Consider the following 17,647-nt stretch of genomic DNA (forward strand, 5'->3'; position numbering starts at 1 on the left):
TTATCCTTTGGTTTCACCATATCAATCACAAAGAACTCCCATTAGATTTATCTAGTAAATTTTTATGTTCATAATTCTGTACCAAACCAGCCTTTGTCCTTTTTAGTGCTAGAAGTCAAGGATTTGGAGGTGATATTGGTATAGGCTAGGAGATTAATTTGTAAGTAGAACAGACTGCAGCCTCTGTAGATGAGACTGAATATTTAGGTAGGTGGGATACAATCAAGCCAGCTGCTTCATTCAGCTTCATTAACTAGAGCTGAACTCATCCAGGCAATTGAGTACGTCTCCATCATACTCCTGGAGGGTGGAGAGGTTTTGTGATGTCAGGGGGCAGTCCCTCAATCCTGCTGTTGGAGCTACAGTACTTCGTACGGCTTCATTTGAACTTCTGGTCAAACATAATCCCAGGACGTTGGTGGTCCTCAGTGAATGTAATGCTATTTAATATCAAGGGTCGGTGGTTAGACTCTCTATGTTGGAGTTTGTCACTGAATGACACTTCTGTAGCATGAATGTTGCTTGCCAGCTAAGTTGTTTAGGAAATCAAAACCTGCTCTTCAGTGGAGAGGCATCTGAGCAGCTAAAACACGGGGAAGCTTTGAAACAAGATTCCTCTCACAAATAGAAAGGTACAGAATGCATTAACTGTTTATGAACAGAATATGAGGTGTACATTTCCACTCTCCTCATGGCTTAAAACATTGGAAATAAAGAGATAATTGTTTGTTGGTAGCTCTTCAACAAACTATTCTCACTGCACACAAGTGAATAGTGAAGGTGGTTGGGGCTCAGAACCTCCTGATAAGGTGTCATGGGACTTGGATAATTAACTTACAATCATCACAACTACCTTTCTTTGAGTAAGATATGACTCCAGACAATGGTTCTATATTAGCAGAGTCTCTTGGTGCTGTACTGGTCAAATGCTTCTCAGTGTCAAGGGCCACCCCTCTTTGACACTGGAGCAGGATGAACCTCATGATACCCAAACTGGACATTGCTAAGTGTGGTTTGATAGCAGCGTCAGTGATATTTTTCATTATTTTGTTGATATCTAGAGAAGATTGATTGGAAGATTAGTAGCCTGATTAAATTTGTCCTGCTTTTTGTGAACTGGCCCTGTGCATTTTTTCCATATTGCAAAGCCATATTTAGACTTGGGTGATGTAATTTGTACCAGAATGGCCTGGCTAGATCTGGAGTGTGGGTCTTTGATACCACAGCAAGGACTTGCTGTATTTAGCCTCTCAGATGTATCACATGGACGGAATTAAATTGCTTTAGGACTGGTTTCTATGATGATTGGGATCTCAGGAGGAAGGTGAGATTTATCACCTAGGTTGGGAGGAGAGTGTGGTGGTGTCGGAAGGTGAGATTAGCATGGCAACAATATATTGCAATGAAAGATCTCAACAGCAACATTGGAGAACAGAATTTTGGCAGTGTGTTTTGGGAAAGCACAGTTACAAATAAACATTTTAATGTGAATTTAAGAAACTAAGTAATTATTAGGATATCTTAATTGAAGCTTTATTTGATTATTGATTATCCCTTTTACAGAATAAATACTTCAAGATGCTGTTGGAGCTTGGAAAGCACATAGCTTTTACTGCACAAGATTAAATGTGTCCTTTTTCTTAATTAGATATGAGAAGATTGTTGGTGGGAAGTATATGGGCGAGATTGCACGACTTGTGTTACTGAAACTGGTAAATCAAAACCTGCTCTTCAATGGAGAGGCTTCTGAGCAGCTAAAAACACGAGGAAGCTTTGAAACAAGATTCCTCTCACAAATAGAAAGGTACAGAACACCTTAACTGTTTGTGAACAGGGTGTAAGAGGTGTGCGTTTCTACTCCCCTCATGGTTTAAAATCCTGGAAATACAGAGATAATTGAATGATATGTATCCTGCCTTTCCCTTGTATAAATTGACAGCCTTTTTATATTTGTATTCTGAATGGTTCTGACACAAAAGGACTGCAGATATTATTTCACTGTGTGGATTTTTAAAAATTTTAACTATAATATCCCGCAGTTTGTAATTGGTATACATTAAGGAATTTTCTCTTCAGCATCTAAACCTGTGAATACAAGAAATGCATGGCATGCATTTCACCATTTATAAGGAGGAAGGACAGATTAGTATCCAATGTACAAAATGTTAATCAGTCTTTCCCTTTGTAGATGCTGTGTATTTCCAATATTTTCTATTTCAGCTTTTTTCAGGTGATTGTTTCCTTTGCATTTTTTTTTTAGAATTCTTCTATTTCTTCCACCCAGTAAGTGGAAGACAGCATTATATTGGTAGTGGCTGATGTCAGTGATATTGATGTTCTGTCATCCATGAGGTCAACATGATGGTAAAATAAAAGAATCAATGTAATGAATTCTAAAATGTCTACAGCTTTCTAATGCTTTGATACCCGTCATGCCAACGGCACTAGCAATCACAAAAAAATAAATAAATTCTATTAGTAAGAGCCTTGGATCCACATTTTTATGCTACTGGTATGCCTCCTCATAGATTTCACACTGGCGTCTTGTAGCTGCTAATATTGATGTTGTTAGTGAATGTCCTGCTGCTGCTCAAGTATACCTTAATACTATATTACATGACTTCAGAGGTATATGCCAATTTATTTGCTTTGGATAATATGCTCTGGATACCACTAAACTTTTTCAAACTTTCAATTTTTTTCAATCAGCTGTTTACATTTCTTTCATGAATGTGCACATTAAAAAATATTTAACATGAATATGTTATTCAATGCAGGACACTGAGGGTAAAGAAACAGCACAGAAACCAAGACAAATGCTGCAGATTTCTTATCTTTACGTAGGAATTTGCAGTCTGTTGTCTTGTACGTATTTCAGAGGGAGACATGGGGAGAAATAACTCTTTGGTTGCCCGTGCTAAACTGTATGCAAATATTGAAGTCAGTGAAGCCGATGTTTGAAGGGTAAGTACACTTGATAACAAGTCTAGCACAGGTACCCAAGACAGATTTCTCTTCCATAATTTTCAGTAGTAGTAGTTTTATTGTAGGAGGCATAAAGCTGAAGAACTACCATCAAATTGAAATATATTTGAAGAACTATTGTTAGGCAGAATGTCACAAACTCAGAAGCAGTGATGATTAAGAGTGCTCAAAAAGGATCGAGATGTATTTGAAATAGAACTGAAAAGCCTGAGTAGCAAAGAAAAAAGGGATATTTTTTGTACGTCCTGACGAAGGGTCTCGGCTTGAAACGTCGACTGCACCTCTTCCTACAGATGCTGCCTGGCCTGCTGCGTTCACCAGCAACTTTGATGTGTGTTGCTTGAATTTCCAGCATCTGCAGAATTCCTGTTGTTTTTATTTTTTGTATGTGATAGGTTAAATTAAGGTGTTAGGAATTGTGTGATTCTATATTAAAAATCTGGCAAAAACAAACTTAAGGGCAAGAGTTACATAGGTTTACAGTAACATAAAATTAACCAAAGTACGTCAGCACCTCTGTCACATATCAGATGTCAAAATTAAAATAACAAATGGGTTCTTTTTTAGGGACATCTGTAAGTATGTCAGATCATACATAAAATTATTTGATATGGTAACTATACCTCCTTCAGGAACAGCAGCTAATGTTCCTCCTGGATAGTCTACAATTTGGCAGCGTGAACACTGCCAAAACTCCTCCTTTGCTGGCCCAATTCTTTCTCCTCCTGATCCACCTAGCTCCTGTTTCTTTCCCTTCTTCCATCCTCTCCATCTGCTCATCTGACCACTGGTTCCCTTCCCCTCTGTCCTTCTCACCTCCTTCCCTTGCTCAATTCTATGCACAACTTCATCATCTTCAGTCCTTCATTACTGCCATTTATCACCTTGTAGCTTTTGCTGCTATGCCCTCTCTACCCTCCCCATCTGCCTATCAGCCTTTCTCACCTGAATCTACCTAGCCCCGTCTGCTCTTGCTCCATCCTTTCCTACCACCTATTTATGATTACCATTTCCCCTCTATCTTTTAGTCCAGATGAAGCGCCTCGATCTAGCACATTGACTGTTCATTTCCTTCGATAAATGCTGTCTGTCTTCCTGACTTCCTTTATCTTTCTTTGTGTGATCTCATCTCCACAATGTGAGATGAATGTATTGACGAGGGCCAATCAACATGAACATTTATTGCCTTCTCTTGCCTATTTATTATGATACGGAATCAGGATGCCCCACGCTCAATGGTTTTGATGGGTTTGAATTATCAGTTGATGTTTATATTGCTAAATAGAGTTTTGTTGTTTATGTCAATAGAAGTCATTGCTTATCAGTTTACAGAACATTTCTTAAGTAGCCTTCTGTGGTGAAACTGTATTCTTTAGTTAGAATGGTGTCTGATTACTGTGAGAAAATTACATGTTGTCAGGTTTTCTTTACAAGACTGACTCTCGTTTGAATTTATTTATATTTATGGAAGCCTGTGCTCGTAAATCAAACCTTGGAGAGGACCCACTTTCATTATTTCTCCTTTTGTACTATAGCACATTTATTTTTTACACTGCAATTGCACGTAACCAGCTTAACAATAAAACAAGAACTTCAACTTCAAATGTTATCGCTATCAGCAATTGAAAAGATTCACAACTTTGTTGTCTTCACGTTAAATATTTAGCTGTGTAAATCTGAGTGTCAGTCAAAGATGCATCAACTTTCTGACTAACCTATTGTATAGTTAGTCTGCTATTTGCTTTTCCACTTCACATCATATGTTAGCTGTTTTCTGTCAAGCAGTTGGAGACAGTTTAATATTGTCTTACTTTTTCTTCTTTTATTCAAGTGATGCAGGTGACCAGAAGCAAATCTATAATGTACTGACTACACTAGGTTTGATGCCCTCCAAGGTAGACTGTGATATTGTCCATTTGGCATGCACGAGTGTGTCAACACGGGCAGCACACATTTGTGCAGCTGGACTGGCGGGTGTCATAAGTCGGATGTGGAAGAACAAGAACAAAGGAATGATGAAGATCACAGTTGGAATTGATGGATCAGTTTACAAGTTACATCCTCAGTAAGTGATTTTAAGAGGATGGTGATCTTGGAGTTTTAAGTATAAGCGCATAAAGGTAGGATGGCTATGTTAGGATCATGTTCTGCATCTCCAGTTCTAGATCAGGTATGGAGAAGCATGGAACATAGAACATAGAAATCTACATCACATTACAGGCCCTTCGGCCCACAATGTTGTGCTGACCATGTAACCTACTCTAGAAATAGCCTAGAATTTCCCTAGTGCACAGCCCTCTATTTTCCTAAGCTCCATGTTCCTATCTAAGAGGCTCTTAAAGGATCCACTTCCACCGCTGCCGCCGTGCACCCACCACACTCTGTGTAAAAACAAACAAACAATCAACTTACCCCTGACATCCCCTCAATACCTATTTCCAAGCACCTTAAAACTCTGTCCCCTCATATTGACTATTTCAGCCCTGGGGAAAAAGTCTCTGACTATCCACATGATCAATGCCTTTCATCATCTTATACACCTCTATCAAGTCACCTCTGATCCTCCTTCGCTCCAAGAAGTAAAGGCCAAGCTGACTCAACCTATTCTCATAAGGTATGCCTTCCAATCCAGGCAACGTCCTTGTAAATCTCCTTTGCACTCTCTCTATATTATCCACATCCTTCCCGTAGTGAGGTGACCAGAACTAAACACAGTACTCCAAGTGGAGTCTGACCAAGGTCTTATATAGGTGTAACATTACCTCACGGCTCTTGAACTCAGTCCCAAGGTTGATGAATGCCAACACACCATACGCCTTCTTAATAACACTGCAAACCTGCACAGCAGCTTTGAGTGGATACGGACTCCAAGATCTCTCAGATCCTCCACACTGCCAAGAGTCTTACCGTTAATATTATATTCTGTCTTCAAATTCGACCTACCAAAATGAACTTCACACTTCACACTTATCTGGGCTGAGATCCATCTGCCACTTCTCAGCCCAGTTCTGCATCCTATCGATGTCCGCTGTAACCTCTGACAACCCTCCAGACTATCCACAACACCCCCAACCTTTGTGTCATCAACAAACTTACTAACCCATCCCTCCACTCCTTCATCCAGGTCATTTATAAAAATCACAAAGAGGAGGGGTCCGAGAACAGATCCCTGAGGAACACCACTGGTCACTGACCTCCATGCAGAATACAAAGACAAAGTCCAACAAAATCTTGCACAAGTGTGACAATAATAGTTTTCAAAGAAAAAGAACACAAAATTCCGATCTCTAGCGTATTATTGAGACGTTAGAGGTTACTTTCATTCCAAAACAGCATCTAATATATTTCTGCAGTTTTGTACCTCATCATTCCAGGTTAGATGATGGTGAGGATGTTATGACACAGTGCGTGGACATATACAGAGTTTATTATGAGTATCAGCATGGAACTTTGATTTGACACCAGATGTTGTTCTGGAGGTCAGCACTCCAGCTAACAAACTCTGTTATATCATTCAGGCCTGATTTGGTGATTTAGCAACCTCTTGTTAACTGGGGAAGGCTTAGTTAAGTGGAAATCAATGTAGCTCTACAACGTGTATTCCCCCTGAAGATTTCACAGTATGTACCACGTATTGGCTTGCCAGACCAATATGTTCTGGGTCAGACAATAGTAATATTAAGCAAATGAAACTCAGCCATTCAACAAGATATTAAAGATTTACAGAATGAAAGTTTTCACTGAATCACCGGAAGCACAGTCTTCAGAGGCAGTACAAGCATGTAGCCTCTAATTCGTCTGCAACTGTAATCAAGAGCACAAAAGGGCATTGAATTGAACAAGCTAATCTCTCTGCTTATTTTTCTGATTCTGCTTTAATACTGGGAGCTAAACAAACATTACTCTTCAATGTTGATTATTCAGTTCAACATTGGTTTCATGTGTAAGCTTTGAGTGTCAAAAGTATGTTAAAGAAAACAATCCACACCTCAGTTAGAAGGCAATTATGTTGGAAGGAGAAATTGACCTGACACCAGTAAATTACAACTCATGACAATGCTTACCAATAGGTATTAATATATGTTTATTTCCATTACCTACGTAGGCACTTTCCACAGAGAGTATCTTTAGAGGGACAGATGAGCATAGGGCCTAAATGCAACGCTCTCACCAGGTCTCGTATACAAACTTGGCTTGTTAGCCAACTCTGCTAACAACCACATGACTTGGTAGTGAGAAGGCCACCTTTCATAAACAATATACATCTAGGGTTGGTGTGATCTGGGGTTCAACCAACCAGGAAAGTTGGGATGTTCCCATTAAGGAACATTAATTATAGTGAATGCTGTGTAAACCTGCTCCATGCAAAGTTGTCTTTTGCCAGAAAATTAACAGATAGTACACTGGCATAAAATTTACAAAAGAAATGTATTTACCAAATTTTTGACTTTAACAAACAGTTACAGAAAAGGAAAAGAAAATCAAAAAGGACCCATTACAGTCAAACCAGTCTAATGTGCACATAAACATTGGAGCTCATTTCTGGAGTAGTTGGGGGTATCACTTTACTCACACACTGAACCCACATTCTACGTGAAGGACAGCAACCACAGTTCAAACTTCTCTTGAAGACCAGCTTGAATGAACTGCCTCTCTCAGGAGTATCAGTTTTTCCTCTTTGGGGCCATTCATCTGCACAAAGCACTTCTTACAACGGGGTCTGTCCTTCAAACGGCATCATGTGGCATCTTCCCTTCTGCCCTGTTTAGCATCTCCCGCCCAAAGACCCCAAACCAGATGACTGTCCTTCAAAAGACTGATCCCGCCCAGCTCTCCCGAATCTTCCACTGGGCAGAAAGTTACAATACCTACCAAGACAATCCTGGTTGGCTGACACAACATTCCTAAGTGGTACAACATAGCTTCTTATCTTTAGCCGAAGCCAAAACATTGTTACTAACAGGATACACTTCTTTTGCAGAAAACTAAAATAAAGAATACCTCACAGCATAGCAGTAGAAATCTTAACCAGGGCATTATACAAACATACAAACATCACACATCATTCTATCAGGCCACAGGCCACCATCCTATATAAGAATGGCTAATCTCTGTGTAAATACAGGATGTAGTTATCATTATTCATTAAGAAAAACAATCGCTTCCCTCTAATTATATTGAGAAAGAACTTGATGTTTGATAAACCTGTGCCATGAGAGGTCATAAGTTTGTACTACATTCCCAAATTCAATGAAAATATAACCCAGGAGAAATGTAAACTAGTCTATTATCTTGTATTCTGCACAATCACCATCAATTTCACTGTATTTTCAATGATAATCTTGATTATTTATCAGCTTGTGCTGACCACATGTAAAACAACAACCTACCACCTGTTACATAGAACATAGAATAGTACAGCACAGTACAGGCCCCTCGGCCCGCAATGTTGTGCCGACCCTCAAACCCTGCCTCCCACCCACCTTAAATTCCTCCATATACCTGTCCAGTGGTCTCTTAAACTTCACTAGTGTATCTGCCTCCACCACTGACTCAGGCAGTGCATTCCATGCACCAACCACTCTCTGAGTAAAAAACCTTCCTCTAATATCCCCCTTGAACTTCCCACCCCTTACCTTAAAGCCATGTCCTCTTGTATTGAGCAGTGGTGCCCTGGGGAAGAGGCGCTGGCTATCCACTCTATCTATTCCTCTTATTATCTTGTACACCTCTATCATGTCTCCTCTCATCCTCCTTCCCTCCAAAGAGTAAAGCCCTAGCTCCCTTAATCTCTGATCATAATGCAAACTCTCTAAACCGGGCAGCATCCTGATAAATCTCCTCTGTACCCTTTCCAATGCTTCCACATCCTTCCTATAGTGAGGCGACCGAACTGGACACAGTACTCCAAGTGTGGCCTAGCCAGAGTTTTATAGAGCTGCATCATTACATCGCGACTCTTAAACTCTATCCCTCGACTTATGAAAGCTAACACCCCATAAGCTTTCTTAACTACCCTTTCCACCTGTGAGGCAACTTTCAGGGATCTGTGGACATGTACCCCCAGATCCCTCTGCTCCTCCACACTACCAAGTATCCTGCCATTTACTTTGTACTCTGCCTTGGAGTTTCTCCTTCCAAAGTGTACCACCTCACACCTCTCCGGATTGAACTCCAAAGAAGACAATGTAAACCATGGGGTCCTTAGGGAGGTGTCCATTAAATTCCATTCCAGTGGTCTTTCCTTCAAGAGCCTGTCCAATTGCCTGTGGAAAACTTTGATTGACTCTTATCAATTCGTTTGACTATTGACTCGATTGGTCAATTGACTCTAGGTTTGTTTCCACCAAGTGTATAGGTTTCAACTCATTGCCACTCTCTATGCTTAAGAGGTGTTTATCCTCACATTGTCCTCAACCCTATCAGATCCTTGCCCTCAAGCCCTTTACCTTTTGCTATTGGATTGAACTCCTGTTTCCTGATCCTTCATGAGATAAGACTGTTGCAAGAAACACAAGGTTGTGATAGGTGTTTTTAACTTTTTAACTTCCATACTGTAAAAGAGCTGGATCAGATAGAATTTGTCAAATGTGTTCAGGAAAGCTTCCTCAATCAGTATATAGAAGTCCCAACTGGGGAGTGTGATACCTGATTTCCTATTAGGGAATGAGACAGGGCAGGTGGTAAGTGAAATTTTGAGAGTACAGAATTTGTATGTTCCTGTCAGAACAAAAGGCAAGGATAATAGCTTTAGGGAACCTTAATTTTTGAGGGATATTGAGGCCCTGGTTAAGAAAGAGTTGCATAGTGGGTAATGGTGGCATAGTGGACAGAGAGGAAGGCTATCAAAGTTTGCAGTGGAACCTGGATCAGCTGGAAAAATGGGGTGAAAATTCCAAAAGGAATTTAATGCAGACGAAAATGAGGTGTTGCACTTTGGGAGGAATCCAGCACAGTGAATGGCAGGACACTGGGGAGTGTGGTAAGACAGAGGAATTTGAAAATACAGATCCATAATTCCTTGAAAGTGGCATCACAGGTAGATATCATCATAAAGAGAGCTTTTGTGTTGGTCCTGTCTTCCCCCTTCCTTCTCAGTCCTGGCATCTTCCCCCTTACTTCTCAATTTTGAAGAAGCTTCTTGGTCCGAAACATCAACAATTTAGTCACTTACATAGATGTTGTCTGGTCTGCTGCCAGCATTTTCTGTGTGTTGATTTGGATTTCCAGCATCTACAGACTTTCTCTAGTTTACGATTTACTACTCCACTGTGAAGTCTCTTCAAGGGATGTCTACCCCAAAGAAATGTAAATCTTCTCTTCGAAGGGAGTTCAGTAAAACCCTCTCACTGCTCCTCCTCTGTGATTTATTCTGGTGTCTCTCCTCTTCCTTCTCAGTCCTGAAGAAGGGTCTCTGCCCAAAACGATGACTGTTTATTCAATTCTGTAGATGCTGCCTGACCTGCTGAGTTCCTCCAGCATAGTGTGTGTGTGTGTGTGTGTGTTGCTTTGGCTCATTGTCCTCTATAAGTCAAACTATTGAGTACAGGAGTTGAGATATTATGTTGAAGTTGCATAAGATGTTGGTGAGGCCAAGTTTGGAGTATTGTGTGCAATGCTGTTCACCACCTACAGGAAGGATATCAATAAGATTGAAAGAGTACAGAGAAAATTTACAAGGATGTTGCCGGAACTTGAGGACCTGAGTTATAGGAAAAGGTTGAATAGGTTAGTATTTTATTTCCTGGAGCGCAGGAGAATGAGGGGAGATTTGACAGTATATAAAATGATGAGGTATGGATAGAATAAATGCAAGCAGGCCATTCCCACTGAGGCAGAGTGACACTAGAACTAGAGGTAATGGGTTAAGGGTGAAAGGTGAAATATTTAAGGGGAACATGAAGGAGAACAACTTCTTCACTCTGATGTGGTGCAAGTGTAAAGCGAGCTGCCAGTGGAAGTAGTGAATGTGGGTTTAGTTTCAACATTTGAGAGAAGTTTGGATACTACATGGATGGGAGAGGTATGGAGAACTATGGTCCGAATACAGGTCGAGGGGTTGAGGCAGAATAACAGTTTGGCATGGATTAGATTGGCCGAAGGGCCTGTTTCTGGGTTGTAGCTCCTTGTCACTCTATAATCTGTAGCTTGTGTTTTGTACTCTTGATTTCCTTTCTGTGTTCCTACAATCTAGGATCATGGATTGGAACTCATTGGTGAATTAATATGAATAACTGAATTTTACTTTCATGGTGAATACATTAGCTCCTAATTATTGTGTATCTACAATTGTGCTACTGTACAGAGTAGTTACATGGGTAGAGCTAACACTATCTGAAGTGAGCGGGAAAGAAAAAGAACATGTATATATTGAGCTGTAGTGTGTATATATATTTAAGAAAGGAGGAAGGCAGCAGAAAGGAAAGTATAGACCTGTTAGCCTGACCTCAGTGGTTGGGAAGATGTTAGAATTAATTGTTAAGGATGAGGTGATGGAGTACTTCGTGACATAGGACAAGATAGTACAAAGTCAGCATAGTTTCCTTCAAGGGAAATCCTGCCTAACGAACCAATTAGAATTCTTTGAGGAGATTACAAGTAGGACAGATAAAGGGGATGCAGTGGATGTTGTATATTTGTATTTTCAGAAGGCCTTTGACAAGGTGCCACACATGAGGCTGCTTACCAAGTTAAGAGCCCATGGTATTACATGAAAATTACTAACATGGCTAGAGCATTAGCTGATTGGTAGGAGGCAGCAAGTGGGAATATAAGGATCCTTTTCTGATGGGTGAAGATGACTAGTGGTGTTCTGCAGGGGTTGGTGTTGGAACCACTTCTTTTTATGCTGTATATAAATGATGTCAGTGATGGAATAGATGGCCTTGTTACCAAGTTTGCAGATGATACGAAGATTGGTGGAGGGGCAGGTAGTGTTGAGGAAACAGGTAGGATGCAGAAGGACTTTGACAGGTTGGGAGAATGGGCAGGAAAGTGGCAAATGAAATACAATGTTGGAAAATGCATGATCATGCACTTTGGTAGTAGAAGTAAATATGCGGACTATTTTCTGAACAGGGAGAAAATCCAGAAAGCTGAGATGCAGAGGGACTTGGGAGTCCTTGTGCAGAACACCCTGAAGGTTAACTTGCAGGTTGAGTCGGTGGTAAGGAAGGCAAATGCCGTGTAAGCATACATTTCAAGAGGTCTAGAATACAAGAGCAAGGATGTGATGCTGAGGCTTTATAAGGCATTGGTGAGGCCTCACCTTGAGTATTGTGAACCGTTTTGGGCCCCTCATCTTAGAAAAGACATGCTGGCATTAGAAAGGGTCCGGAAGAGGTTCACAAGGATGATTCCAGGAATGAAAGGGTTATCATATGAGGAACATTTGATGGCTCTGAAGTGTTAACGGTATGTTCTTGTCTCACTTTTTCCACAGCTTCAAACACAGGTTTCATGCGATGGTTAGAGAACTTGCACCCTACTGTGACATCACTTTCCTTCAGTCCAATGAAGGCAGCAGTCGAGGGGCAGCATTAATCTCTGCAGTGGCACGCAAGATGGCCAGCTGACTGTCCAGTAATCTTATAAATCAGTGACTGAATCTCTTCTGCTATATCTGCAGTATTTAATGGTCTGAATATAGTGAATTCCTTGTGAATGGAAAGACTGATAAACATACCTCAGTCAATCTATGTGATTGAAGCCTGGAACTTCATGTCCAGTGAAAAATTGTAAGTCAAAGGAGGAAATTTTAACCCCTTGTTTTAAAACAATGTTTTAAAAGTTACTAACCTCACCCCTTTCAGAATGTTTCCTTCAGCCTCTTGACAAGGATTAGTGTTCATAACAATACCCATCATCCCCACCAGATCTCCCATTCCATAGCAATGTTCTGATCAACTTGACATGAAGATATAATGAAAGATTGTAGTAAGGATTGAATGATTCAGTCCAAAAGAAGGGCCTCGAACCAAAAAAAAATGTCTGTCCATTTCCCTCTGTAGGTGATCTGCTGAGTTACTCCAGCTTTTGTCTGTTGCTCCAAATTCCAGCATCTGCAGTCTCTTGTGTCTCCAAGGATGGTAGTAATGTTGAATAACACTTATATTCTGTTTGCTTTATCTCTAAACTGTAGGGCAGTGCCAGAGAAGAAATGAAACCAACTAGAATTCAATTTCTGTAACTCCTTCTGATCTTCCTTCTGATATTTGTGGGAGTTGCAAGCTTGTGATGCCAAACAGGTCTTCAAGTCTATCTCAGATCTTGATGCAGTGACATTGTGGCAGAGATTACAGCCCTTCACAATGTAGTTAATAATCTTACCAGTGGAATTATGTACTAAGGTGTTACTTTTTATTTGCGTAATAAGTTATTTGTTACCTGGCACATGTCAATTTGTAATATGACATAAAGCAAACTCTGTTTTGTTCAATTTAATGTTTTGACTCATAGAATTGTACATTACAGTAAAAAGCCCCTTTGACCAGTTTGCCCATGTTGTCCAACTGCAGCAAACTCTGTGGCCTGTACTAGGTCCCTACACCTCTACTGTACACCTATCCTATTTACATACCTGTCCAAATCCTTTGTATTCTATATGTCTTCACCATCTCCTCGAGCAGCTTGCTCCAGATAACAACCATCCTCAGTGAGAAAATCTTACTCCTCTACTTTAAATTTCTCCCCTTTCACCCTAAACCTATGCCCCTATTTTTAGACCACCCTACACTGTGAAAGAGATTACCATCTATCCCACCATAATTTTATAAAACCCTATAAATTCACCCTCAGTCTTTTTACATTCTAGTGCAAATAATCCTAACTACACCTTTCCATTGCAGGCAAAATGCTAATGAATCTCTTCAGCATTATCTCTATTGAAATCCTTCCAGTGGTGAATTGATTAGAACAATAAACAGTCTGAATGCAGTTTAATCAATGTTTTGTACAGTGGCAACATGACTTCCTTGTGTTCCCTAATCTATATCATCTGTTAATCAAGGTGTTCCCTATTACCTAATATCTTTCATTCAGGGAAATACTGACTTTGAACTCATTTTTAAATGCTTCCTGTTTATCAGCTCTGTTTCTTTCCCCTTTAGTCTATCTTCACCCTTCTCGCTATTTCAGGTCCTATCTCAAAGACCAACATTATCTTTTCTCCATGAAAATCTTGAAGGTGGAAAAATATATCCAGAAATTATGTTTGGAAAATGCCACAAAAACATTTGGAATGTCCATGCTGTGTTTTCCTTGATTCCTAACTTTTACAGAAAACCAATGCTGCGCAAAGCCAGATAAAGTTTTCAAAATAAGTTTAGAATACAAAGCTATCCACACATAATGATGATGTCTTCAACAAAGAGAATTGCTCCCCCATTCCGAATAATGTTTTTCAATAAAAATATTCTCTTGGCACAAATTTAACTTTACAACAACTTGCATGAATGTTTCTGCAGGGTTTACTATTCCACTATATCTAAAGCTGGTATGAACGTGAAATTCTTTGTTCCGAAACAGTGATGAAAAGTTTTTTGTTAAGGGGAAGACAGATTTACAATCTAAAGCAATCTCCAGCAAAACTTGTGAGAAACCTATATTTTTTAACCTTTACTTAGTTCTTGGTTTCCCCACCCTACATAACCACTTGCCCTAGTTCTCTGCTCTCTCATCATCACTACTCCAGTCACCACTGCTTTGCTGGTTCACCTTGCCAGACTTATGACTGTTGTAACTGTGAACAAAGTCACCAGATAGACTCAGCTGGTAGAAATAAAAGTCTTTATTTGGGACACACACAAGCTGACAGTCTTTGGAGTTGAGTGAGAGACAGAGACTCTCCAACGTAACATTACACATTTTTATATGTTAAAGAACAAGGGTAACGACGATTTCTATAGTTACAGCTCTCTCATAATGCTTCTTTTGAGATGCATGCTATTTTCAAAGCCTGGATCTTCCCACCAACACACCCAAAATGGGTGTTAATTACAGTGGTCTCTGAGTCGTATTAATGTGATGGTGTGTTGATTGCATTCATGCATATAGAGATACCTCAAGTCAATTGGATGTTTCCTGTTCCGAGCTGCATTTCTCACTAGAGATGTTTTTGAAATTTAATCTACAATCCATATTCAGGTCTGAAAGTTGGTTGCTGTTGAATTAATATTTGCCATATTGCATCTCCGAAATACTCCCTATAGTCCCTCTCTTGGTCCTCCTGCACAAAAATAACTTTGTTCTAGGAAAGACCAAACTCAAAGCAGGATCTAATTAAAGAGGGCAGAAAAAATGCCCTGTACTTCGCGCCCCCCCTTGCCATTTACCTGTCCTATCCCATGTATCTACATTTACACTATCATCCCTAACGGCTACTCACAAGGCTATAAGCAGAGATTGTTCCAGAAATTTGACCAACTGTCATTGAAATGCAGCTTTGTCATTCATATGCCTGTTGCCTCCTTCCCTATTGGTCAATTGCGGTTTAATCACTTTCATCTTCACCCTTCTACTCTCTGATAACTAAAATTTAGCAGTGGTTACTTTCTGGTCAGGGGACCAGGTAAGTGTATCAGGCTCACAGGCGACGGTTCACACTCCATGGCATAACAGGAGATCGTCAGAATCTTGACAACTAGTCTCTTGGACCCTCTCATCGATGTACAGAAGGGGTTGGGGTATCTCTATATGAATGACTGCAAGGACCCCTCCCTGGTGGATCCCCTGACGGACTGTCCAGTCGATCGCTGGCCCAACCACTGAAAGGGCCAGCTCAGCTGTATTACTCACTCCCCATTCAGGCTGGGGTGACTGCCTTCAGACACCGTGTGTAATTTCTTCTCTTTCTCAGTCTGCCATGCCATCGAAGTTGTGGTATCTGCTGACTCTGTTGAAATTGGGATTCCTTCCCGTCTAATTTCCCCGGTATTTTTTCCTTTTCTGAGCGATACAATTAATCATCTGCCTTCCGCAACCAGCCTTCATTACCGTTATACTTTAACGTGCTGTTTGCAGCTTGTTGTCACGTTCTCTCAGTGTCTTCTGCTCTTGCATTTGTGTGGGTCTGCTTTCTTCAGGTGTGGTCAGCTGAAGGTCATTACTTAGGTTCTCTGTAATGACACTGTACCGGGTACACTTGATCACTCGCTCTGTCGGGGGGCAACAAGGTGAGTCACATGGTTTAACCTGAGTCCAGTGTTTCCACTGGCTGCCTCACCGGGACTGTACACCAACACAGGTGCCATTCGTCCGGAGCAACGCTTACGGTTCTATCCATCTGGGAGCAAACAGTACTTTTTCCCCTTCTTGCTACAGAGCAGTTTCCCTCCTTAAATTAATGTATTGGAGCCACTAGTGCTGAGAACCCTGGTATGAAATTACGACAGTGTTTGACAGGAAGACAGTTATTGCCTTCCTCACTCCCCTTACGTTTACTAGGCGGGGCGTGGAGTTTATGGCAGAACGTGTCATCTGACATGTCCTTCCTCCCTGGGAAATTCTGTATCCTAGGTACTGTACTGTTTGCTTTCCTATCTGAGCCTTGTGTGGAACTGATTTTAAACCCCTCAACTCTATTCGATAGAGGTATGAGGGGTTTAGATGGGGTAAATACAAGCAGCCTTTTTCCATGAGGTTGGGTGGCACAACAACCAGAGGTCATGAGTTAAGGGTGAAAGGTGAAAGGTTTAAGGGGGCCGTGAGGGGAAACTTCTTCACTCAGAGGGTTGAGAGAGTGTGAAAAGAGCTGTCAGCACGAGCGGTGCATGTGAGCTCGATATCAACGTTTAAGAGAAGTTTGGATAGGTACATAGAAGTAGGGGAATGAAGGGCTATGGTCTCGGTGCAGGTCGATGGAAGTAGGTAGATTAAATGGTTTTGGCACGAACTAGATGGGCCAAAAGGCCTGTTTCTGTGCTGTACTTCTCTATGACTCTATAACTCGCGGTATCTCTAAAACATTGACTATCGTCCCTAAATCACGTGCTTCATCTTCCGAAGCGATTAGTAGATCATCTACATATTGTAAGATGGTCGGCCGATAGGGCGCTAGCTAGAGCTTTTCCAAAGTCTGCACCATGATTTTATGAAAAATTGTGTCCGCATTATACTGCTGCCCACCCAGGGTGAAGATAATTCCGTCTGGAGACTCGGGTGCTAAAGGGAGCCCCCAAAGTCCATTAGCGATATCTGGGACTGAGAAATGTTATGTTCTGGTGACAGGTCATTCAGGATTGTAACAATGGGGTGCAGTCTCGGCGTGGTCTCTAGTTAATCGATATAATCCATTTGTCTTTGCTGGCCGTATAGGCGAGTTAGTGGTTGACAGACTCTTATAGTATTTCCTGGTGTTTTAGTTCCTTCACTATACCCTAAACCGCTGCCAGGGCATCAGCTTTATGCAGGTCCCGTGTATTTTAACTGAGCCATTCGAACACAATCTTACTTGTCTAGCCCACACCACTATGAACTGCTGACAAAGTAGCCCATGGACCCCCATCCTGGCTCCAGTCTCTGATGATCGGAGCGCTGCGGCTATGCTGGCAAAGTTGTGCACTCTGTTGGTTGTTCGTGTTCGCTGCCCTTGGCTCGTCCATGCTATTTCTCCCTTTCCAGAATCTATAACGGTCCCTGCCGCCCTTAGGATAGTATTCTTGTT

The 17,647-nt window shown here is 41.0% G+C and overlaps 1 protein-coding gene across 1 annotated transcript in view; it reads left to right on the forward strand.

Annotated features, from left to right (window-relative positions):
* gck (glucokinase (hexokinase 4)) overlaps positions 1-12,560 on the forward strand; it is a 65,385-nt gene extending 52,825 nt beyond the window's left edge. The window contains exons 8-10 of the mRNA XM_072266387.1: positions 1,649-1,804; positions 4,817-5,050; positions 12,428-12,560. Coding sequence (XP_072122488.1) covers positions 1,649-1,804; positions 4,817-5,050; positions 12,428-12,560 — 523 coding nt within the window. The remainder of the gene's footprint in view (positions 1-1,648; positions 1,805-4,816; positions 5,051-12,427) is intronic.
* The last annotated feature ends 5,087 nt before the right edge of the window (positions 12,561-17,647 follow it).

Source organism: Mobula birostris, chromosome 8 (assembly GCF_030028105.1).
Source record: "Mobula birostris isolate sMobBir1 chromosome 8, sMobBir1.hap1, whole genome shotgun sequence".
Taxonomy (NCBI): Eukaryota; Metazoa; Chordata; class Chondrichthyes; order Myliobatiformes; family Myliobatidae; genus Mobula; species Mobula birostris.